The sequence below is a fragment of the Protopterus annectens genome, chromosome 9.part0 (assembly GCF_019279795.1).
Source record: "Protopterus annectens isolate FY-2018-M chromosome 9.part0, PAN1.0, whole genome shotgun sequence".
NCBI lineage: Eukaryota > Metazoa > Chordata > Ceratodontiformes > Protopteridae > Protopterus > Protopterus annectens.
The window spans coordinates 970512840-970538407 of NC_056743.1; the positions used below are offsets into that span (position 1 = coordinate 970512840).

The window sequence follows — 25568 nt, forward strand, 5'->3', positions numbered from 1 at the left end:
AAAGGGGCACAGCTGAAGAACCTGTGCCAGCCTTCCCCAGGAGTGTCTGTGTGGTTGTATAAACTCTTCTCAAACTGTGTGTGTGTGTGTGTGTGTGTGTGTGTGTGTGTGTGTGTGTGTGTGTGTGTGTGTGTGTGTGTGTGTGCTACTTGGGCAGGGACATGAAGCACTGGTTGGACAGAGCAGGTGTTGGAGGTTTTAGATTGCCCACTAGGTTGAGATCTGGACCCTATAGCCGGTGCCAATGAGGAGTCTTATTGGGGACCTGGAGAGCAAGTGAGCTCTTGAGGGAAATTGCACTTTACTATGTGCATTTGTTATCCTTTCCTCCTATATGAGACGCCCCTCACTGGTGTTAGTGGTGAGGGTTGAGCCTCCTTGATTGCTGGGGCCAGGGCTCAGGCATCACGGAAGCAACTCTTAAAGAGATAATTAGTAGGTCATACAAAACACTGTATGACAACTATAACAATCAATCAGAGGAGGTTAGAAAAGATTGGGAAGAGGGACTGGAAAAGCAATTTACAATGAAATAATGGGAAGAGAAACGTTTGGCTCAAGTATGCAACCAAGTCCAGAAGGCTTAGAAACTTTGCTTAGAAGCATTTGCATCTGTATTTTTATCTCCCAAGCAGACTTCAAATAATTTTTCCTCAGGTAAACAGCAAATGTTGGAGGATTGATGGAGAAAAAAAAAAAAAAAAAAAGAGGCAACTGGGAATATACATTTTGGGGGAGTAATGTGTTTGTAGATTTTAAAAAGTCCCTATAGAGTACCCTATGTATGTTTGCCTTTGTCTTGAGTAATACTTTAATAAAAAAGTGTCTAAAAAAGAATATTCCCTAAAGCCAGTCCTTTTTGTTTGGACATCATTAAATCATAATGAACAAAAAGAATAGTCTAGCAATTTATGTGTAATAAAGATTTATGCACAATATGCAGTTTCTGACTCATCACAAAAGAACAGTTGTGCAAAATCTTACCATAACCATAGATGTCCTTTTCTTCCATGTTGCAGTATTCTTAGTGTGGTATTCTCCACCACAGGCGACCCGAACATTAGCTCCTATACAAAAGCTTAAGCCTAGTTGCTGTAGGTGCATGGGACGTCACACACAGGACCATAAACCAGGGACCTATTATGTGACGTCTGCACGCACAGACTTCAGAACTTAATTGCCCACTTGGACAGTCCACCACTATGAGCCAAATGATGTCCACAAGAAGTGTGAAGTGCCATTTGTTGGACAGTTTGACCATAGTCTTAGGTGGTACGCCAGGGTGCCCTCTAGACATGCCAATAGGAATGAAGGGGGATAGGTGGCGTGGAAGGAATACTGCAACATGGAAGAAAAGGAAAAGTACAGTTTTGTACCTACCATAAATGTAGATGTCCGATAGGTATGCATCTGCAGTCATAACATATGGGTTGTCCTGCCTCAGGCAGCCCTTCGGTCGGCCAGATTCCAAAGTCTGGGTCTGGCCTCGGCTGATGTCGCACTTTCCCCGACGTCAGAGCGTCCGGGGTATAAAAGCATCAGGCGACGCCATTTTCCTCAGTTTTTCTTGCCCCAGATGCCAGGTGCCCTCTAGGAAGGCTAAATTTGGATAAATGCTGAAAAGTTCCAAACATTTGCAAAATTATATACATGTATAAACAAACAAATACACCACAATAGATTCCCCCAGCTAGCTAAAAGAGGGGTAAGTACCCTAGGAATACCACAGAGGGGTAGGAGGGAGGGTAATCCTGACTGCAGATGCATACCTATCGGACATCTACATTTATGGTAGGTACAAAACTGTACTATGTCCTTCAAGGATGCATCTGCAGTCATAACATATGGGTAGAATACCATAGCCAATCTGGGGGAGGAGGTACTAAGAAAGGGATGGTGTAGTTAAGATCCCCTGCAGGACTGCAGTAGCAAAACCTGCTCTGGATCTGGAGTATAAAGGTAGATTGTAATGCTTGGCGAATGTATGCACGGAGCTCCAAGTAGCAGCTTCTAAAATGTCCTTGGTAGCCACCCCTCGTAGGAAGGCTGTAGTGGTGGCCGTGGCCCTTGTGGAATGAGGCCTGAAGTTTTCAGGAACTGTCTTTCCATGAAAGGAGTAGCAAAATCGAATGCAATTTCCTATCCATTTTGAAATTGTCTGTTTGGAAATTGCTCTTCCTTGCACCCCATTAGCATATGCTACAAAAAGGTTGGTCAGTTTTTCTGCTAGTTTTTGTTCTGTCCAAGTAGTAGCGTAGTTGTCTGTGTATATCCAGGGTGTGCAAAAGTTTTCCCCCTCTATTCTGTGGATTAGGGAAGAACGTAGGCAAGTGAATAGCTTGGTTCAAGGATACCCTAGATACCACCTTTGGCATAAAAGTAGGATTGGCTCTTAGTGAAACTCTGACCTGGTGGAAAATAAGAAATGGCTGCACTGCCATTAATGCTTGTAACTCAGATACTCTTCTCGCTGAAGTGATTGCCAGAAAGAATGCAGTTTTCCAAGACAGAAACTGTAGATCCGCCGATGCTGCTGGTTCGAAAGGAGGAAGTGTCAGTTTCTCCAGCACAAAGTTGAGATCCCAAGCAGGTAGAGGGGGGTCTTCTTGGAGGTTTAATATTTTTGATCCCTCTCAGAAATTGTCTGAGGAGAGGGTGCGAGAAGATAGGTGGATCCACATTGTATTCTGCTGAAATTGCTGAAGCATGAATCTTAACGGAAGAAGAGGACAGGCCATTGTGGAACAATTCTGCTAAGTATTCTAGGATATGTGTTATGTTTGCCACTGTGACATCTGAGCCTTTTGATGTGCTCCAAATGAGAAATCTATTCCATTTAGCTGAGTATGTCTTCCTTGTGGAAGGCCTGCGAGCCTCCAAGATAATGTACTTCACCCTCCTAGATAAAACAGTTGGATTGGGATTTAAGGAATTTTCCAGGCAGTTAGCTGCAATGTTTTCAAGTTGGGATGCAGGGTCGTGAAATTGTTCTGCGTCAGAAGAAGAGGCCATAGGGGGAGAGGCCATGATTTGCCTGAGACATGCTTCTCAGTAATGGATACCAGTGTTGCCTTGGCCAGTCTGGAGCTAATAGTATCACTCTTGGCTGTTCCTCCCTGATCTTCAGTAGAACCTTGTACATCAATGGGAGAGGTGGGAAGGCATATACTGTTAGGGCTTTCCAGCTGAAAGAGAGAGAGTCCACCCTCCAAGCTTGTGGGTGGTATGTCCTTGAGCAGAATGTCTTCAGTTGATGGTTGAGTGGGGAGGCGAACAAATCTATCTCTGGCATTCCCCATGTCTTTGCTATGAGTTGGAAGATGTCTGGGTGCAGCATCCATTCGTGTGCATCCATGGTAGTTCTGCTTAAGCTGTCCGCCAGAGTATTTTCTTTCCCTGCCACGAATTGGGACTGTAGTTGGATATTGAGATTCAGGCATAGTTCCCACAGATTCATAGCCATCCGGCATAGAGGGTAAGAGTGTGTGCCTCCCTGCTTGTTTATGTACCACATGACCGTGGTGTTATCTGTCCCTATTAACAGGTGGCCTTGTTGGAGGAAGGGTTTGAAGGCCTCGATTGCATGCCTCACTGCCAGCATTTCCTTTTGGTTTATGAGCATGCTTAGCTGTCCTTGAGGCCATAGGCCTTGGATACATTTGCCCTCCATGTGTGCTCCCCATCCTCGGTCTGAGGCGTCTGTGGAGATGGTCTGCCCTGTTTTTGGTTTGTTGAAAGGCAACCCTCTGTTGGACTGGCAGGCCTGAGCCCACCACAGGAATTCCTTTTGAAGGCATGGAATGATTGGTATCATGGTTTCTAAACTGTGACTGTGTTGAGACCATACACTCCTTAGGTATCATTGTAATTTCCTCATATGCAGCCTGGCATGCGGTATCAGAATTATGCAGGATGCCATGTAACCCAGGGCCTGCAGGATTTTCCTTGCAGTAAGCTGAGTTTGTCTTGTCAGAATCATGAAGTAATCTGGAAGTTGTTTTTGTTTTTCTTCTGTGAGAAAGGCCATTTGGGTGGTTGTGTCCAGATCAGCACCCAAAAAGGTTATCCTTTGGGATGGTACTAGTCTTGACTTTTGAATGTTGACTGTGTATCCCAAGGTCTGTAGCAGGTGTATGGCATAGGCCAAGTCCTTTATCAAATTTCCCTTGTTGTCCGCTTGTATTAGGCAGTCGTCCAGGTATGGGTAAATTTGAATTCCCTGTAGTCTGCAATGTGCAATTACTGATGCCAGGCATTTCGTGAATATTCTGGGCGCAGTAGATAAGCCAAAGGGCAATGCTGAGAATTGATAATGCTCTGATCCTGCAAGAAATCTGAGGTGTCTTCTGCAACTTGGTCGAATAGGGACGTGCAGGTATGCCTCCTTGAGATCTAGAGTCACCAGCCAAGACTCCTTGCCCAACATGGGAAGAAGTTGCTGTAGAGTCAGCACCTTGAATTTTGGCACAATGAGATAAGTGTTCAGTGCGGACAGGTCGAGAATAGGTCTCCATTGATTTTCTTTTCTTGGTACAAGGAATAGTCTGGAGTAAAATCCTTGGCCTTGTTCTGAACATGGTACCTTTTCTATAGCTTTCATCTGAAGTAAATTGTTTATCTGTCTTAAAGCCTCTGCCCTCTGATTTGGTGGAAGGTTTGGCATTCCGCTTCTTTTTGGCAAAGTGTGGAAGTGGAACCTGTATTCTTTGTCTATTATTTGCAGTGTCCATGTATCCTTTGTAATATAATGCCAGTTTTTTGAGAATAAAGCCAGCTTTCCGCCCAAGGGTGCTTCCAGTTGATCCCTGGTAGGCGGAATCAGAGTTAAGTCATTGAGCCTGTCCTGGTGCAGTGGTTGTTGTTGTTGCACTACTCCTCTGGTTGGCAGGCTGCCACTGCCTGCCTCTGTAGGAGCCCTTCGATTGACCTCTGCCTCTAGGGCGCCTGTTCCTGCCTCTCTGGGCTCTGTCCGAGTCTGGAAAGGACCAATTCTTAGTAGGCCAGTTTCTGCTGAATCTCGGTGGTTGTACTTGCAGGAAATCTTTAACTGTTTGCACAGATTTTGCCTTTTCTTCAACCTTTTTTAAGATCTCCTGAGCAGAGGAGCCAAATAAATTTTGTTTCTCCATTGGAGCATCCAGGAGTTTAGCTTTAACATGGTCTGGCAAAGATTGTTCCTTCAGCCAGGCATGCTACGAATAACTGCCCCAGTCATAGCTGATCTAAATGAAGCCTCCAGTGCATCATAGCCACATTTTAAGAAATGATTACTAACCTGTTGTGACATGTGTACCAAATCCTGAAGGGATTTACGGTCTAGGGGTTCAGGAGAAGAAAGTTTCTTATTCAGTTCATCTAACAAATACTCTTGGTATCATATGAAACTGACAATTTAATGCCCTGACAGAAAGAGTTGCAGAAGTATACACCTTCTTTCCCCATCTCTCTAAAGCTCTAGACTCTCTTTCAGAGGGTAGAGGATTTTTGGCAGTAGCAGCCGCAACCCCTTTAGGGCCCTGAGAAATAGTTTCTGGGTCTGCAGAATGGGCTTTATACAGATGGAAATGAGAATCCGGGACCCTGTAGTATCTGTCAGGTTTGGCAGGGGCCGGAGGAAGAGTATCAGGGGCTGTACGGACATCATTGTACACATCATCAATTACATTCAGAACAGGAGGTATAGCTAAGGGCCTATGTTGAGGCAAATGCAAAAAGGTCCTTAAACTTTTTCTAGAATCAGAGAAATCTTGACCTTGCCATTGAAAATGCTCTCTCATGGAGTGTAGAGTCTCACCAATGGAAAATTCTTCAGGAGGGGAGGCCGAAGGGATAGATTCCTCAGCATCTGAATCCTCATAAGGCGAGTAAGCCCCTTCCTGGTGGTCTGACAACTCAGACCCATCCGTGGAATCATCTGAAGAGTGTGGGTCAGAGGGGTCAGTCCTGGGTCTTTTGTCCGGAGGAGGGTGAGAGGCCCTGTCTGGGTGAGGTTGTGAACCCCTAATTAAGGAAATAAGGTCCTCAGCAAGGCTGAGGATCTGTGAACTAGAGGAAGGCCTCTGGGAGGTAGTTTTGGTAGGCAAAGCTTTAGACATAGTTTGGCAGCTTTAGCCCTTGAAAAGGCCTTAATGGACATGGAAGCAGGGGGCCTAGCTGCCCCACGTGCAGGAGTAGAAATGTCCAAAGGTATGGTGTCGGACATGTCCTGAACACTGGTTTCGGCAGGAAGTTCTGTAGCCGACTCAGCCGGGGCCTCCTGGGCCTCGGTGGTTAGATGTATGGTTTCGGAAGAAGGAATCTCCGAGGATTCGGTTTCGGCCGAAACCGTGACACTCGCGGTAGGTCTAGCCGTGGTTTCAGCCGAAACCGCAGGCCGCGAGTGTCGGTCCTTTTCCTTCCGTTTTTTCACCATATGCGAAGTCGGAGTCTCTGACGGCATTTTATAAGCAAAAGCGGCTCCAAAAAATTCCTCTGCAAACTCCGACAGACGTCTAAGAGTTCGTCGGTTGAAGGAAGCACAGGCTAAAAAGGCCGATATGTCGTGGTCTGGGCCTAAGCAAGGAAGGCAGTAGGAATGGAAATCCTTATGAGGTATTTGTTTCCCACAAGTTAAACAATTATTTACTTTGTCTGACATCGGCTGAGGCAAGAAAGAGTCCCCAACGGGGTACTTAGCTTTTCAAGTCTTCGGTAGCTGAATTCACTGGATCTGACTGACCGGCACTTGCGAACAGCTTCTGCTTCGGGCACCACGCGGCAAGAAAGACTGGGGAAAATGGCGTTGGCTGATGCTTTTATACCCCAGACGCTCTGACGTCGGGGAAAGTGCGACATCAGCCGAGGCCAGACCCAGACTTTGGAATCCGGCCGACCGAAGGGCTGCCTGAGGCAGGACAACTCATATGTTATGACTGCAGATGCATCCTTGAAGGACATCCTATGGTAATGGTAAGATTTTACACAACTATTTTATGTCCTTCTGTTCCCATGTTGCAGTATTCTTAGCGTAGGAGAGTGCCACAGCTTAGGAAGAAGGAAGGGAGGAGGTAAAAGTAGCTGATTCCAGAAAGCCTTGTAGGATAGCCCTAGCAAACCCTGGCTCTGGAGATGTGGTCCAATTTGCAGTGTCTCGTGAAGGTATGTTTAGAGGACGATGCGGTCATCTCCAGAATGGAGGTTGTGTCCAGAGGCCTTTGAAGAAGGCTTTGGAAGATGCTACGGCACTAGCAGAGTGAGCTCTTACCCCCTGAAGTAGGTCCTTGCCATGGTAGGAGTAGCAGAAGTGGATAGTTTTTCTGATCCAGCAGGAAATGGTTTATCTGGAGACTGATTTGCCAGGGCACTGGGGTGGAAGGATACAAACATTTGGTTGGATTTTCTGATGGACATAGTTTTGTCCAAATAAAATCTCAGTTGCCTGTTTACGTCCAGGAAATGAAGTACCCTCTCACTGCCATTAGTGGCAGAGGGAAGAAGGTAAGCAGGTGAACGGACTGGTTTAAAGACAGTTTGACCACCTTGGGCATGAAAGAAGGGTTGGTGCGCAGGGTCACCATGTCCTTGTGGAAAATAGTGTAGGGTGGGCAGGCCATGAGAGCTTGCAACTGACACCCTTCTAGCAGAGTTAACAGCAACTAGTAGAACAGTTTTCCATATGCACATTTTGGAGTGTTGCAGAGCTAGCTGGCTAAAATGGAGCCAGTGAGAGTTTTTCCAGGATAAAGTTCAAGTCCCAAGGCGGTGGGACAGGTTTTCTTGCTGGTCTGATGTGCAAGACCCCTTTCAGGAACAATTTAACATCTAGCCTAGATAGCAGAGGTGGGTCTAGGGGTAAGCAGGCAGAGAAAGTACAGTTTTGTACCTACCATAAATGTAGATGTCCGATAGGAATGCATCTGCAGTCATTACAAATGGGTTGTCCTGTCATCAGGCAGCCCTTGATTAAACGGATTCCAAAGTCTGGGTCTGGCCTCGGCTGGTGTCGCACTTCACCCGACGTCATAGCTGCAGTTATTTGGGTATAAAGGCATCAGCCTACGCCATTTTCCTCAGTGTTTCTTGCCCCAGATGCCAGGTGCCCTCTTGGAAGGCTAAATTTGGATAAATGCCAATGATTCCAAATAGTAGAGAGTAAACACAAAAAATAAGCATGTATGTACATATATACAAACAAATACACCATAATAGATCCCCCCCAAGCTAGCTGAAGGCTGGCAAATACCCTAGGAGTACCTCAAAGGGGAAGGTGGGTGGGTAATCCTGACTGCAGATGCATTCCTATCGGACATCTACATTTATGGTAGGTACAAAACTGTACTATGTCCTTCAAGGATGCATCTGCAGTCATTACAAATGGGTAGAATACCATAGCTAAACAAGGGGAGGAGGAAAGAGTAGAGATTATGGTGTAGCTAGGATCCCTTGCAACACAGCAGTGGCAAAACCTGCTCGGGATCTAGAGTATAAAGGTAAATTGTAATGCTTGGCAAATGTATGCACGGAGGTCCAAGTAGCAGCCTCTATAATGTCCTTGGTAGCCACTCCTCGTAAGAAAGCTGTGGTAGTGGCTGTAGCCCTTGTGGAGTGAGGCCTGATGTTCTCTGGGGTGTTCTTTCCATGGTAGGAGTAACAAAATCTAATGCAATTTCCTATCCATTTGGAGATTGTCTGTTTTGAAATTGGTTTTCCTTCCTTTCCTGTGGCATATGCTACCAGAAGCTGGTCAGTTTTTCTATTGGACTTAGTCCTGTCCAGGTAGTAGCGTAACTGTCTATGTACATCCAAGGTATGCAGAAGTCTTTCTCCCCTGTTCTGTGGGTTTGGGAAGAATGTAGGTAGGTGGATAGCCTGATTTAATGACACTCTGGATACCACCTTAGGCATAAATGTAGGATTTGTTCTCATGGACACTATCTTGATGGAAGATCAGGAAGGGTTGCACTGCCATTAATGCCTGTAGTTCAGAGACCCTTCTTGCTGAAGTTATTGCCAGCAGGAAAGCAGTCTTCCAGGATAAGTATTGTAATTCTGCTGTTGCTGCTGGCTCGAAAGGAGGAAGTGTCAATTTTTCTAGCACAAAGTTCAAGTCCCATGCTGGCAATGGTGGTTTCCTGGGAGGTTTTACATTCTTAATTCCTCTCAGAAACTGTCTGAGCAGGGGATGTGAGAAGACAGGAGGATCCAAGCTGTATTGTGCTGAAATAGCTGATGCATGTATCTTGATGGAAGAATAGGACAGGCCTGTGTGGAAGAGCTCTGCCAAGTACTCTAGGATGTTGGCCATGTTTACCAGAGTCACATCTTCTCCTTTGCAGTACTCCAAATGAGATATCTTTTCCATTTTGCTGCATAATTCTTTCTTGTTGAAGGTCTGCGAGCCTCCAGGATTATGTCTTTAACCCTTTGGGATAAATTTGGGTTATTTTCTGTTATGTAATGTTCCAGGCAGTTAGCTGCAGAGTTTTCAGGTTTGGATGCAGGATGTTGTAGTTGTTCTGTGTTAACAGTAATGGGATTAGGGGTAGTGTCCATATTTGTTCCCGAGCCATGCTCCTCAGCAATGGGTACCAATGTTGTCTTGGCCAGTCTGGAGCTATCAGGATGATCCTTGGACGGTCCTCTTTGATCTTCAGAAGCACCTTGTGCATCAAAGGAAGTGGTGGAAATGCGTATGCTATCAGGTTTTTCCAACTGAAAGATAGGGAGTCCACCTTCCAAGCAAGTGGGTGGTACGTCCTTGTGCAGAATTTCTTTAGCTGGTGGTTGAATGGGGATGCAAACAAGTCTATTTGTGGTAATCCCCATTTCCTTGTGATGGCTTTGAAGATGTCCGGATGAAGCATCCATTCGTGGGCATCTGTGGTTGTTCTGCTTAATATGTCTGCTAGAATGTTTTCTTTTCCCGGTACAAAAATTGCTTGTAACTGAATGTTGTAGCTCAGGGCCACATCCCATAGGTCCAGTGCCAGCCGGCATAGAGGATATGAATGGGTGCCTCCCTGTTTGTTGATGTACCACATAACTGTGGTGTTGTCTGTCCTTATCATCAACTGACCTTCTTGGAGAAATGGTCTGAATGACTGGATTGCCAATTTTACTGCCAGCATTTCCTTTAGATTTATGTGTAGGCGCAGCTGGTCTTGAGTCCATAAGCCTTGTATGCACTTGCCCAGCATGTGTGCCCCCAACCGAGGTCTGAGGCATCTGTCGTGATGGTTTGGCTTGGTTGGCTGTTGCAGAAGGGCAATCCTGCGTTTGATTGACAGGCCTGAGCCCACCATAGGAACTCTTGTTTCAGGCATGGGATTATTGGAATTTTGGTTTCTAGGCTGTGCTTGTGTTGGGACCACAAATTCCTTAGGTACCACTGTAGCTTTCTCATATGCAGTCTGGCATGAGGGACCAGAATTATGCAGGATGCCATGAAGCCTAGAGCTTGCAGTAATTTTCTTGCAGTTAGGTGGTTCTGTTTTGTTAATGCCAAGAAGTAGAGAGGTAGTTGCTCTTTCTTTTCTGCAGTTAGGAATGCCATTTGTTTTGATGTGTCCAGCTCTGCACCCAGAAAGGTTATTCTTTGGGATGGAATCAGCCTTGACTTTTTTATATTGACTGTATATCCCAAGGCTTGCAGCAGGTAAATGACTCTTTGTAAGTCTTCTGCTAGCTTGTTTTTGTTGTCCGCTTGTATCAGGCAGTCGTCCAGGTAGGGATAAATTTGGATTCCCTGAAGTCTGCAATGAGCAATTACTGATGCCAGGCATTTCGTCAACACTCTGGGCAGTAGATAAGCCAAAGGGCAATGCTGAAAATTGATAATGCTCTGATCCTGCAAGAAATCTGAGGTATCTTCTGCAAATTGGTCTTATGGGGACGTGCAGGTATGCCTCCTTGAGATCTAGAGTTACCAGCCAAGACTCCTTGCCCAGCATGGGAAGAAGCTGCTGTAGGGTCAGCATTTTGAATTTTGGAACAATAAGGAATGTGTTTAAAGCGGACAGGTCTAGAATGGGTCTCCATTTGTTTTCTTTTCTTGGTACCAGGAAGAGTCTGGAGTAGAATCCCTTTCCTTGCTCCATAGATGGTACCTTTTCCACAGCTCTCATTCTTAATAGCTGAGATATTTGTTTTAGAGCTTCTATCCTTTGAGTAGGTGGTAGGTTTGGCATTCCTCTCTTCCCTGGTAGAGTATGGAAATGGAACCTGTAACCTTGGTCTATAGTTTGCAAAATCCATTTTTCACTTGTGATGCAATGCCAGTTTTTTGAAAATAAGGTTAATTTTCCGCCTAAGGGTGCTTCTAGTTGTTCCCTGGTAGGCGGTGCCACTGTCAAGTCACTGTGATTGAGGTGTTGTAGTGGTGGTGGCTGCGTCCGTGCCTCGCTGGTTGTTACCTTGCCATTGGCGTCCCCTGTAGGCACCCCTGGATTGGTTTCTGCCTCTAGAGCACCTATTCCTGCCTCTCTGAGCCTTTGAGGAGTCCGGAAAGGACCAATTCTTGGAGGGCCAGTTCCTGCTAAACCTTGGAGGTTGAACCTGTAAGAAATCTTTCACCGTTTGTACAGATTTCGCCTTCTCTTTCATCTTTTTTAGTACCTGCTGAGCAGGGGAACCAAATAAATTGACCTTGCCCATGGGTGCATCCAAAAGCTTTGATTTGACATGGTCTGGTAATGCCTGTTCTTTCAACCATGCATGTCTCCTGATAACTGTGCCAGTCATGGCTGATCTAAAGGAAGCCTCCAGTGCATCATAGCCACATTTTAAAGAATGGTTACTAACCTGCTGTATGTTATGTACCATTTCCTGAACATATTTTTTATCTAAAGATTCTTCAGAGGAAAGCTTTTTAGTTAACTGGTCAAGCATAAACTCTTGATATTGAATCATATGAAATTGGCAGTTCAAAGCCCTAGCTGACAAGGTAGCAGAAGTGTAAACTTTTTTACCCCATCTCTCTAAGGACCTGGATTCCCTTTCAGAGGGGAGGGGGTTCTTAGTAGAAGTAGCAGCTACAGCTTTAGGGCCCTGGGCGATAGTCTCTGGATCTGCAAAAGGAGCCTTGTATAAATGGTGATGAGTGTCCGGGACCCCGTAGAACCTATTGGGCTTAGCAGGAGCCGGAGGTAATGAATCAGGAGCAGTGCAAGCATCATTAAATGCATCATCTACAACAGAAAGAACTAGAGGTATAGCTAAAGGCCTATGTTGTGGCAAATGTAGAAAGGTTCTAAGCCTTTTTCTGGAGTCTGAGAAATCTTGGCCCTGCCACTGAAATTGTTCCCTCATAGCATGCAAGGTTTCCCCAAAGAAAAATTCCTCAGGTGGAGAGGCTGAAGGAATGGACTCTTCCGCATCAGAGTCTTCGTAAGGAGAATAAGAAGCCTCAGGAAGGTCTGTATGTTCTGATTCATTAGAGGAACCATCAGAGGATACTGGCTCAGGGGGCTCTGCTCTAGGTCTCTTTTCTGGAGGTGGGAGAGAGGACCTGTCTGGATGAGGCTGGGATCCACGAATTAAAGAAATTAAATCCTCAGCCAAAGAAAGCATATGAGAGCTAGTGCTGGGCCTGTGTGTGGGGGGTTTGGCAGGCACAGTTTTTGAAGCTTTGGCTGCTTTAGCCCTGGCAAAGGCCTTAATAGACATGGCTGCAGGAGGCCTAGCAGCTCCACGTGCAGGGGTTGAAATGTCCAGGGGAATTGTGTCTGATAATTCCTGAGAAACCACAGCAGAAGGCTGGATTTCAGAAGCTGATTCTACCAGGTTAGAGGAGGCCTCGGTAGAAGGCATGGTTTCGGCTGGAGAAAGAACCGCTTGCTCGGTTTCGGCCGAAACCGAGACACTCGTGGTTTGCTTAATCGCGGTTTCGGCCGAGACTGCGGACCGCTAGTGTCGGTCCTTTTCTTTTCGTTTTTTGGAAATTTGCGTTGTCGGAGGGTCCGACGGCATAATGTAGGCAAAATCAGAGCCGAAAATTTGTTCAGCAAACTCCGAGCGACATCTAAGCGTCCGTCGGTTAAAAGAAGCGCAGGCTAGACAAGCTGCTACGTCGTGGTCTGGGCCTAAGCAATGTATACAGTAGGAGTGGAAATCTTTATGAGGTATTTGTTTCCCACAAGATGAACAGTTATTCACTTTCTCTGACATCGGCTGAGGCAAGAAAAAGTCCCCAACGGGGTACTTAGCTTTTTAGAAGTCTTCGAAGTAGTATTCGGTAGTAGTAATCTCTGGATCTGACCGACCGGCACTTGCGAACAGCTTCTGCTTCGGGCGCCACGCGGCAAGAAAGACTGGGGAAAATGGCATCGGCTGATGCCTTTATACCCGAATAACTGCAGCTATGACGTCGGGTGAAGTGCGACACCAGCCGAGGCCAGACCCCGACTTTGAATCCGGCCGACCGAAGGGCTGCCTGACGACAGGACAACCCATTTGTAATGACTGCAGATGCATCCTTGAAGGACATCTGCACATAGGTGGACTTTCACTGAGGAGTATGAAAGGACAGCCTTGATGGGTTTACACGCATTAGTTAGGTCTAGAGGAACATCCACTAGAAAGGGATCCCTATGCTTTTTGGGACACCGTTTGGAGAAACTTTCCCATTTTGAAATGCAGGATCTCCTTGTAGTAGGTTTCCTGGCCTCCCTCAGGACTGAAAGCACGTCCTCAGAGTACTGGTGTCTGAAAGGAATTAAAAGTTTCTCACCCATAGTGTTAGGCATAACATCTGTAGGTGAGGATGAATAAGTGTTCCCTTCTGCTGTGTGAGTAGGTTCACCTTTTGGGGTAACTTGTGGTGACTGCCCTTGGTGACAGACAGTAGTAGGGGAAACCAATGCTGCCTTGGCCAGTAGGGAGTCACTAGCAAGTTTCTGGTTTGTCATTCCTGATCTTCAGGGATGACTTGGGGAGGTTGAGGGTAAACCCCATGTTTGCAGCAGGGACATGGTGAACTGCAGATGTTGTCTTTTAGGGTGTCCTCTTTCTGCAAGAATGAGAATGTCTAGGTAGGGGCGGATTTGAACACCTTTGGTTCTGCAATAGGCTACTGCTGGGGCCAGCATTCTGTGAATACCCTGGGTGCAATAGATAAACCAAAAGGCAAGGCTATAAATTTAAAATGAGAAGAGGGCCCAGTAAAATGTAAGTACTTTCTGTGAGAGGGTTTTATGGAGATGTGGAGGTAGGCCTCCTTGAGATATATTATGGCCATGAATGCCTGGGCTGGCAATAGTGGAACAAGGGTCTGGAGGGATAACATTCTGAAAGATGGAACCTCTTAGGAAGAGGTTTAGAAATAATAGACCCAGAATTGGCCTTCAAGGGCCGTCCTTTTTTTTGGTACACTAAATAACCTTGAGTAAAAACCTTTTCCTTCTTGTCCTGGAGGGACGAGTTTTATAGTTCCATGGTTCAGAAGATCCTGTAGGATCTGGGGAATAAGGTGTAGCTGATTCTTGGGTGGGAATGGAATGCCTATTGCAGGGGGTCTTTCTTTCCAAGAGAGGAAATATCCCTCATCTACTATTGCCAGAAACCAGCAGTCTGTGGTGATAGTTTTCCAAAGGGCTAGGCAGTGGGATAGGCAGGCTGTCAAAGGGGTGGTGGGCAAGGCAGTCGCGAGTTGTTGGAGCCATTTCTGTCATGAAAGGGCTGTCTTTGGGTAGGTTGAGAGAAAGCTGGCCTGGAACTGGTCTGCCTCCTGGCTCCTACCCTATGTCTGGAAAAGGAAGGAGTAGTAGAGAAGGGGGTCATCCTGACAAAGGTAGTCTTGGCTGGGTAAATCCTGTACGATTTAGGAAGGGGGACACCAGAAGGCATTTTATATCTTGACACTCCTTGCTTTTCTCCTGAAGGTTTTTAAAGAGTTCTGCAGACTGTTTTCCAAACAGGAGGTTGTGGTCAAGAGGGGCATCAAGAATTTTGTATTTGAAGTCCTCCAGCAGGGGTTGAAGGTGAAGCGAGAATGTAGTACTGATGCGGAAGCAGCAGAACTTGCAGAGGCCTCTGCTGCATCGTAACTGCATTTAATTGAATGTCTGGCCACTTGAGAAGCCAGGGACAGTTTTTATGCTACCTCTGTCTTGTTAGGGGAGTCAGGCAAAGAGGACAGGAGAGTAGAGGCTTGGTATACAAAGTCCAAGGCATATTTTATCATATAAGTTTGGTAGTTGATAGCTCTGAAGGCTAGGGTTGAGGTGGTACAAACCTTCTTGCCTATCCTGTCCACATTCTTAATGTCCTTGTTAGGTAAAAGGGACGAGGAGGGTATTAATCTCGACTGCTTGTCAGGTGATACAGCAATCACTCTAAGTCTGCCCGGGGGGGGGTCACTAGGAATTTATATGTTCATTAGGCACCTTGTAGAAATGGTCAAGTCTCTTAGGTGCAGGTAGCTGTGAATCAGGATTTTTTGATGCTGAAGAAAATGCATCAAGATAAGCAGGTATAACTGGTGGGATTGCAGATGGAGAGGGAGATTCTACTTCTAGCAATTTAAAATATCTCTTCAGTTTCAGTCATTTGGGAAGCATCCCGTTTGAAATATTCTTTCATTTTGGTAATGGTCTACCCCAAAGGTAATGTCCTCTGGGAGAGAATCTCCTTCTATGGATTCCTCATTTGGGGAATAATATTCCAGCGGAGAGGCAATCTGTGATGAGTAAATAACTGACTCATCGGATGACGAGAAATCCTCCTCTTCTTCTTCTACATGGGAAGATGGATTGAAGTAGCTGAGGCAGGCCTAGGGCTGAGAACATCAATGGGGGAGGGTGAAGAGGGAGAGGGCCTGAGGGCCATGAAGGCCTGCATCAAGGATTGAGTGAAGGATTGCCAGTCAGGTAAAAATCCCTCAGAGGGAGATAGATGCTTGACTTTCGGTTTCCTTTTCAAATGAAAAGTCCTGGGAGTAGGCCTAGTTTCATGGGCCTTTGTTGGAACTCTGGTTTCGGGCTCTAGCATCCCAGTCGGGCGTCTGGCAAGCCCTGGTTCCCCCTCGACACCGGTAGAAACAGACATCTGAGCTACCTCTGCAGACGTGCCGGCCATTACTTCAGAAGCGGCTTCTTCGAGGGGAGTCAAAAAAGTAGATGGTTCTAACGGACGTTCCTCAACTCCTAAATCAGAAGCTGGCGGGGTATCCGATGGTGGAGGGGCAGTAGTAGGTCGTGACAACTTGGCCTTTTTGCATTGAGGCACCGCCTGGGCAGCTGACTCTGGATCCATCCTAAGCACTAATTTCTTTAGCCTCTGGTTTTCTAAGTAAAGATTAAGGGCGGCCAGATGGCTTCTGAGAGTCTTTGGGATGAATGACTGGCAAATTGGACAAGAGGTATGGTCGTGTTCTTGGCCTAGGCAAAAAAAACAATGGTCTTGGTGAGTCTTTATGTGGAATCTGACACCCGGCAACAGCATTTACCCTGCTTAGCGGACATCGGCTAAAGGTGTGTGTGTGTGGGGGGCAAAACAAGCTCAGGCAACGGCAAAAAACAAAATCCCCAATGGGGTACTTAGCTTTAGACGTCTTGATAGTAGAGGACTGATGCGACTGATTTGACGTTTGACTGCGGCTGAAAAGTTCTGAGGTCTGGGTGTACAGACATCACATTTAAGGTCCCTGGGTTTGTGGTCTTGCGTGTGACATCCCACGTACCTACAGCAACCAGGATAAGCTTTTGTATAGGAGCAGACGTTCGGGTCGCCCGAGGAAGAAAATCCCACACTAAGAATACTGTAACATGTGAATACAAAGACTTCAATTAAGATCATTTCAGTATTAACAGTTAATGCATTTAAACTCTATACTGTTCAAAAAAATAATGCACAGGTCACAGTACTACAAATAATTTACAGAAGACCTTCTCTTGACTGGCCTCTCTTTTACAGGCAGCAAAACAATGACAAAAGTACAGCTATTATCAAAATCGTATACACAAGGCAAGCATGTGCCCAGAATTCAGAGTGAAACATTGAACCATACTACACAAAAGCACAATAAAAAAGCTCTTCTGTATGACTACTGTCATTTTGACTCAAAATTATTACTGCTCAAAAATTTTGAATGTAGTAGAATAAAAACATCTTCTAGCCTCAGACAGTTTCAGCCCTCTGATTTGTCAGCTTCTCAAAAAAGAAAACATTAAACTACAGACTTCTGGATGCCAATAAAGAAAAAATACCCCAGAAGCAACATGCAGCTGTAAATATTTGCCATCTTATAGAAATAAATCTACAACCAAAATCACAGGCTCTCCCCAGTTCCACTACAAAAAATACTAGGACTGACCTGAAAGTTGACATCTGCTCCATTATTAACAAGCAGCTCTAAACACAGAGCTCCATTGGTGGAGACGGCAGCAAAGTGCAGGGGAGTGAACCCCTTCTCATTAGGCTGGTTCACATTGGCCCCACAGTTAACCAGCTCATTTGCCACAGCATCCTGGCCCATGTAACATGCAATGTGAAGTGCTGTGTTCCCGTAAACATTTGGTTCATCAATCTGTCAAGCAGGAGAAAAAAAACACAATAAGAAGCAAAGCTTTTAAAGGGTATTTTCATGCAAAATTTATGGCAATACAGCAACTAATAGAAAATAAAAAACACATTGCCCAAAGTCTACATTTCCTTGTCTTCTGCAGGAGAATAAATTTTGTTCAGTTTCCACTTCTTAATACTTTTAAGTCATCCAATACACATTACTCAGTGTGACCCTACCTAAATGACTTTTACCCATAAATTAGTTATAAAGACAAATTACCATAACTGATCTGAGTGTGGTCACTGTAGTAGTCATAACATAAGAGAATTCTGCTGCAGGCTGACTGACATCTGGCCTGACTTTCAGAGCTGAACACCCTTGACCCAGTCTTGCACTGACATCACCACACCATGGACATAGTCATGTATCTGGTATATATTCAGAATCCACCCATGCCATCTCTCTTGATTTTTTGCTCCTCATCAGGTAAGTCCTAGGCTAAATAAAGTACAGTTGTGTAAAATCATACCATAACAGTAGCTGTCTTTTTCACTGTTGCAGCATTCAACACCTCTGAGATCTCCAGCCAATGATAGCCCAACATCCAGCCAGTATATATCAAAGCCTTTATTACGTATGGAACATCATATGTCAGACTTATGCTCCCCACACAAGCATAGGGCATAAAGGTGATATATGCATGTTTCCAACTCAGAAATGAAGTGCCCCAGGAGAGCCAGGAACCCCAATGGAAAAGAGGATGTGCATTCAGAAAACGGAACAATGGAAGAGAAGACCAAAAACTCTCGGCCCGAATGAAAATACCAACCATGCAAACAGAAGAGAAAAGGGAGTAGGAGGGAGGGAACGAATACCACAACACTGAAACAAGGACATCTATTGTTATTGTAAGATTTTACACAATTGTACTATAGCCTTCCTTAACACTACTGCAGCATTCACCACTTCTGGAACAGAAGAAAACCTATAGTGCAGGAAGGGATGAGGAAGACAAGGAGCCCCTCCACAAATCTGTGCAGGATAGCCTTGGTAAATCCTGCCCTGGCCCAGGAAATTACATAAAAAATTGTAATGTCTAATGAATGTGCGAACCGAAGACCAAGCAGCAGCTTCAAGCATGGAGTTGGTGTCCAAGACCTTGAAGAAAGCCTCCAACCAAAGAAGCCACTGCCCTAGTAAAATGAGCCCTGACAGAATCAGACAACTGCCTGCCATGAAAAGAACAAAAAATAGCCTTGGAAATCTAGGAAGAGATGGTTTTGCTTAGAAACTGCCAAACCAAATGCCCTTATATGAAAACAAACAAAAGGCTAATCAAACTTATGAAAGACCTTTGTATTGTCCAAGTATCTGAGCTATCTATGTAAATCCAAGATATGAAAAACCTTCTCACTACAGCCAATTGCTGAGAAGGGAAAAGAAGGCAGCTGGAAAGACTGATTAAGGCACAGCTCTTAGCCAATTTGGGCATAAAAGAAGGGTTTTGTATGGAGAGACACCCTGCATCTATGAAAAGCCAAAAAAGAAGGAACGCCATCAAGGCCTGGAGCTCAGATACCCATCTGCTAGAGATTAAAGCAACCAGTAAAACGGTCTTCCAAGTGCAATGTTGCAAAGAAGCAGTAGCAACAGGTTCAAAATGAGCCCGAGAGCTTTTCAAGGAGAAAACTGAGGAATGGGTTTTCTTGGGAGTCTAATGTGAAGGACACCTTTAAGAAACTACTCGACATCATACCTAGAGGCCAAAGGGGGAAGTAAATTGCAGTCAGGCAGAAATGGCTGATAAGTGGACTTTCACTAAAGAATATGCCAAGTCATCAAGTAGTTGCACACGCAGTTAGGAAATAACCAAGGGGAACCCCACTGAAAAGGGGTCCTGGGTATATTTAAGACGCCAAACAGAAAACCTCTTCCATTTGGGCATATATGATTTTCTGGTATTGGGTTTCCTGGCTTCCTGCAGAACCCTAAGCATCCCCTCGGAAACTAGTGTCAGAAAGGAATCAAAATCCTATCACCAACAGCTTCAATTGAAGAGTGGGACAGATGAGGGTGAAGGAGATTTCCTTTGTCCTGTATGAGAAGACCCATGTGGTGAAGTAACTTGTGATGATTGCCCCTTGCCAGATGGAAGAAGAGGGGGAATCAGTGAAATCTGGCCCAAAAGGGAGTCACCAACAAGATTTTTGGGGAGTCCTTGATTTTGTGAAGGACCTCTGAAAGAAGAGGAAGGGGAGGAACTGCATACAGGAACATCCTCTTCCAAGAGTACGATATGGCGTCCACTTTCCAAGCCAAAGGACTTGGGACTGGAGCAGAACTGAAAGGTGCCTGTTCTGAGGGGAGGTAAAAAAAATCTATTTGAAGAATTCCACACCAATGAACTATGTCCAGAAACACATCCCTGTGAAGCATCCATTCTTAAGGCTGTATCCTGGACCTGCTGAGAAAGTCTGCCACAAGATTCTGCCCTGTAGATGTATAAACTGCCTGTAGGGTGACCTACAGATTGATGACATTTCCCATGTTGGAAGGGCTAACCTGTAAACAAGGTAAGACCCAGTGTCACTTATTTGTTGATGTATCACATTACTGTGGTGTCGTCCATATAAACTTTCAAGGGACCAGGGACCCAGGGTGCATGGAAAGCTTGAAGTGCCAGAATGAGAGCCTGGTATTTCCCTGATGTTGATGAGGTCAACCCTCTGTTAAAGGGACTGTGAGGATATCGGATATTATCTGTGCTAGCATGACTGGCTGAAGTTTTGTAAATACTTGCAAATAATTGTAAATTGCCTTATGTTACATATACCAGCATGACTAGTTATACTTTTGTAAATAAGTTTATGTTTTTTGATTACTCTGATTTCTGTAAGATGTTTGAAGCAGTGTTCTTCTGGCTAACCAAATGTACAAGTTTTTTTTAAAAGAATTCTGAATGCACGTTATACCAGTCAGCTGAACTTGATGGGATGTCATTATGTGACCGAGCTGAAAGAAATAGAATCTCCATAGCAGCTGTTCTGTCTACTTTCTAAAGTCTGATATGAGGGAGAATAGGATTCTCATAACAGCTTTCTGTGGCTTTAAAAAATGCTGCTATAAAAGCAGGTTCTGAGTCAGAGTTCAGTTCTTGAAGTAGTCAGTTGTTGTTTCCATATCAGTAGTTATCACTCAGAGTTTTCCAGAGCTGTTCAGCAGAAATAGTAGGAGTTGCTATACAAGTCGCTGAGGAACAGACAACAGTCTGAAGAATGGACATGTATTCTTATTTTGCCTTGCAGAAGTAAAGAGGATCATTGTGCCTTGCTGAGTTAATTAGATTAGATCTTTAAGCAGTTAGGGATCTACAATTAGATAGCTAGAGTTTTTCTTCAGTGTGAAACCTATCCTACAGTGTTATTTTCATAATTCCTGTGTGTGAAACTCTGTGGTTTATTGGAATCAGTTATTCAGTGCATACATGTTTTAAACCATTTTATTTATTAAATACTTTATCACCATTTATTGTGGCTGATTATTTAGAAAGTACTTTTAGTAACATGAAAGTGTTTATGCTTACTGTGATAACACCAGGGCCATTGCAAAAAGCCTTACTGCTTGGATTGCATGTTATCCTTTATAGATCAATACTTATTTTACTCAATATAACTGAACACCCCCTTTTGAAGGGTATTGTGGTATTTAACTGGTAGCAGCCATTTCCTTCTAATTTGGGAAAGAAGACATAGCAGATAAATCTATGCCAGTCTTTCCCAAGAGTGTTTGTATGTGTGACTATCAAATATTTCAGAGTGTACGTCTCAAATACCTAGAACTGGGACACATTGCTCTGCAGTGATTAGTGTGCAGGCTAATTTGGGGGACCTGGAATGAAGCAAACAGTCCAGTCCCAAGTTTGGAGCCTGCTCCGGGTGTACTCCAAGGGAAAATTGTGTGTCCTATCCCTGCTTTCAGTGAGGTTCCCTTATGGGAGACAGTGGTGAGGACTAACAGTCCTTCGTTTGTGCTTTAGGTTCAAGTGGGGTTGTCACATTATTTAGTGAAAGCGGTGTGGGATTTTAACTGAGCTTTAGCAGCCTGTGGGTAGTTCTGACTGAGGTGTACACACTCAACAGCTACAAAATAAACAAACAGAATTTAATTTCAGAACAGTTCTAATTATTTTTTAGACAGTTTAAGTCAGGGACAGAAGGGAAAGATGTCAGAGTTACAGCAAGCTGACCAGGAACTAGTTGGCCAAAGTGTGCAAAGTCAAAGAACTGGTGCATGCCAACCTGACTAAGGAAGCAATGATCTCAGCCTTAGTTGCAGCCACAGAGCAGGCCAGCAGCTCGGATGATATCCAGTTTGGCTTTGGGGTTAAGCAGCCTTCCGAGAGAAGACTGTATACATTTTCTTTAGAGGACTTAAATATTTATTTGGAGTTAAGGCGATTCGAACCGGAAGCTGAAGAGACAGAGCAAGAGCAGCAGCAGCAGCATGAACTGGAGGCTGACGAGAGAGATGGAGAAGCAGCATCAGTTTGAAATGGTAGCCAGACATTTGAAGGCTGAAAAAAGGGAGAATGAGAAGGAGAGATAGTGCCAGTATGAACTGCGAAGTTTGATGATGGAAGCTGAAGAAAATGAGAGGCAGGCAAAGACTGCACGAAAAGGAGATTCTATCCCTTTAACCGGGTCATGGAGGTAATGGGGATGGGAATGACTGAACCCGAGAAGCCATAAAGGTCAGTAAACTTTTTCCTCAGTACAGGGAGGGAGATGACTTTGATAGTTTATATATGAGAAGATATGTAAACAATATAACGTTGACCAAGGTCTCTCGGTACAGTTCCTGACCCTCTTACTCCATGGTAGAGCTGTTAATGCAATGGCTAAACTGTCTGAATTATGATTGTGACAAAAAAGAAGTTATGTTCTTACCATAATGTTCTATCTATGTTGTCCATCTTCATTCCATTAACTTCTGGGAATACGGTTCTAAGGCTTGGAACCGACCGGCCGCCTTCTTCCAGCTAGAGAGTCCTGACTTGAGCTCCTCCTCCCTACCCATAATGCCCTGCCCCCCACAGTATCGCAGATCGAGTATGCCAATAAAAGCATAACCACTATCAAACATTAAAACTACTCTACAAAAACACACAGATCAAATGTGTATACATAACACAAGGAAAAAAACACCACCAAAGGAATAAAGATCTCTTATAAATTCTACCAGGCTTCCTGAAGACTTCGATGGGGGAAGGGGAGTGGGGGGTAGGAAGGTCAATGGAATGAAGATGGATAATACAGATGCAATGTTATAGTAAGAACAAAACTTCATCTGATGGTGTTCACTTCATTCCATTAACCTGTGGGACAGAGTCCCCAGCTACTATAATCCAGGGTGGCCATCATGGAAGGGTATATACCAGAGTGCAGCAGAACCAAAGGCACTTCTACTCCTGGAAATAATGTCCAATTTGTAATGCAACTCAAAAGTATAGGGGTTTAACCAAGTAGCAAGCTGCACAAATGTCCTTAATAGGAATTCTAGACCAAAAAGCCCGAGGCGTGGCCAATGACCTTGTAGAATGGGCCCTTATTGCTCCTAGAAAAGAGATACCTTTGAAAGATTAAATAAATGTAATGCAGTCTTTCAACCATCTAGCCAGCATAACTTTGGTAACCGCTCTACCTTTCTTTGCATTCGAAAAGAAAACAAACTGATCAGACTTACTGAAGGGCTTGGTTCTATGAATATAAAAATGAAGCTGCCTATGGACATCAAGCAGATGCAAACTGTAGTCCCCCTTATTTTGATACTCAGGAAATAAAACTGAAAGATTAGTTGACTGATTACTGTCTTTAGCCACCTTGGGTAAAAAGGATGGATTAGTACACATTATCATTCTGTTTTCGTCTAAACTCCAAGCTCTTTGTGCAAAATTTCCATATTTGATTTTCCACACTCTCCTGGTTGAAGTAACAGCTACTAGAAAAGTACAGTTTTGTACCTACCATAAGTGTAGATGTTTGAGTGTTCACACTGCTGCAGTCATCACACTTGGGTTATCCTGCCGTCAGGCGGTCCCGCAGTCGGCCAGAGTTCCAAAGTCTTGGTCCGGCGTCGGTTGCTGTCACTTCTTCACTGACGTCAGTGCACCAGGGGTATACAAGATGCATCCAATGCAATTTTCTTCAGTTTTTCTTGCCCCAGATGTCAGGTGCCCCCAAGTGTGTAGGCAATACATATTGCTAATCAAAAATATACATATAAATTAAAAACAATACCTTCAGTTACCAGCAAATACACCCCAAAGGTTGTATAGGATAGAAGGGTATAGATAAGTCCAGTTAGTTCAGAGGGGATAGAGGGTGGGTAACCTGGACTGCAGCAGTGTGAACACTCGAACATCTACATATATGGTAGGTAAAAAACAGTACTATGTTCATCGTGTTACACTGTTGCAGTCATCACACTTGGATTGAATCCCAAAGCTAAGCTTGGGTGGCTGGTCTATAAAGAGTTAGGATTGGCTAAGAGGCCCTGCAGAACTGCAGTGGCAAATCCTGCTCTGGATTTAGAGTAAAGAGGCAGGTGGTAATGCTTGGTGAAGGTGTGCACTGAACTCCAAGTTGCAGCCTCCAAAATTTCCTTGGTAGGTACTCCTCTGAGAAAGGCTGCTGAAGTGGCTGTTGCCCTGGTGGAATGAGGTCTAATGCTATTAGGGACTGATTTTCCATGCTGTGTGTAGCAGTACCGGATACAGTGTCCTATCCATTTGGATACAGTCTGCTTTGAGATAGCCTTGCCTTGTGATCCTGCAGCATATGATACAAACAGTTGATCAGTTTTCCTGAAAGCTTTAGTTTTGTCCAAGTAGAAGCGTAGCTGCCTGTGTATGTCCAAAGAATGCAGAAGTTTCTCCCCTTTATTTTGGGGGTTTGGATAAAAAGTAGGCAAACGGATGGTTTGGTTAAGAGCCACACTAGATACCACCTTTGGCATGAAGATAGGGTTTGTCCTTAAAGATACCCTATCCTGATGAAAAATTATAAAAGGTTCCACTGCCATTAATGCCTGTAGCTCTGAGACTCTTCGTGCTGAAGTTACTGCCAGGAGCAGGGCTGTTTTCCATGATAAAAATTTTAGATTGGCTGCATTGGTTGGCTCAAAAGGTGGTAGGGTCAGTTTTTCCAAAACAAAATTGAGGTCCCAAGTTGGTGTTGGTGCTCTCCGGGGCGGTCTTATGTTTTTAGCCCCTCTGAGGTACTGCTTTATCAAGGGATGAGAGAATAAAGGAGGATCCGTGTTGTAATGTGCAGAAATGGCAGAGGCGTGAATCTTAATTGATGAAAAGGATAGGCCTCTGTCCAGCATCTTAGTTATGTTTTGCAAAATCTGAGGAATGTTTGGAACAAGAGGGTCAAGGCTGTGAGCCTGGTTCCAGGGGCAGAATCTCTTCCATTTTTCTGAGTAAGCTTTCCTGGTGCTAGGCCTCCTGGCCTCCAAAATGACACCCATAACAGCTTTACAGAGAAGTGTTGCCTGTTTGACTAAAGTATCTGCCATGCAGCCAGGTTTAGGGTTTTGAGCTGACCGTACAGGATCTGATTGTTTTGTTGAGTCAGAAGGTGTGGAATTTGCGGCAAAATCCATGGTGGGCCTTGAGCCAAGTTCCTTAAGATAGGGTACCAGTGCTGCCGTGGCCAGTCTGGAGCATACAGGATCATCTGTGGTTTTTCCTGTCTGGCTTTTAGGAGTACCTTTGAAAGGAGAGGCAGTGGTGGGAAGGCATAGACTTTTAGATTTTTTTCCAGCTGAACAGAAGAGCATCCACTTTCCATGATTGTTTGTGATAAGTCCTTGTGCAGAATTTTTGCACTTGGCAATTCAGAGGGGAGGCAAAAGGATCTATGTCTGGGCATCCCCATTTTTGTGTTATCATGCTGAAGATTTGTGGGTTCAATTTCCATTCGTGAGGGTCCATGATATTTCTGCTTAGGTCGTCTGCCAGAGTATTTTTCTTTCCTGGCAGGAACTGTGCTTGCAGGTGAACTTGGTACGTTAGAGCTGTGTTCCA

The 25568-nt window shown here is 44.7% G+C and overlaps 1 protein-coding gene across 1 annotated transcript in view; it reads right to left on the reverse strand.

Moving 5' to 3' along the window:
* ANKRD52 (ankyrin repeat domain 52) overlaps positions 1 to 25568 on the reverse strand; it is a gene marked incomplete in the record, with an annotated part of 2835210 nt that overhangs the window by 2032693 nt on the left and 776949 nt on the right. Inside the window, 1 exon segment of the mRNA XM_044083713.1 lies at positions 17288 to 17500. Within this exon segment, the coding sequence (XP_043939648.1) occupies positions 17288 to 17500 (213 nt within the window).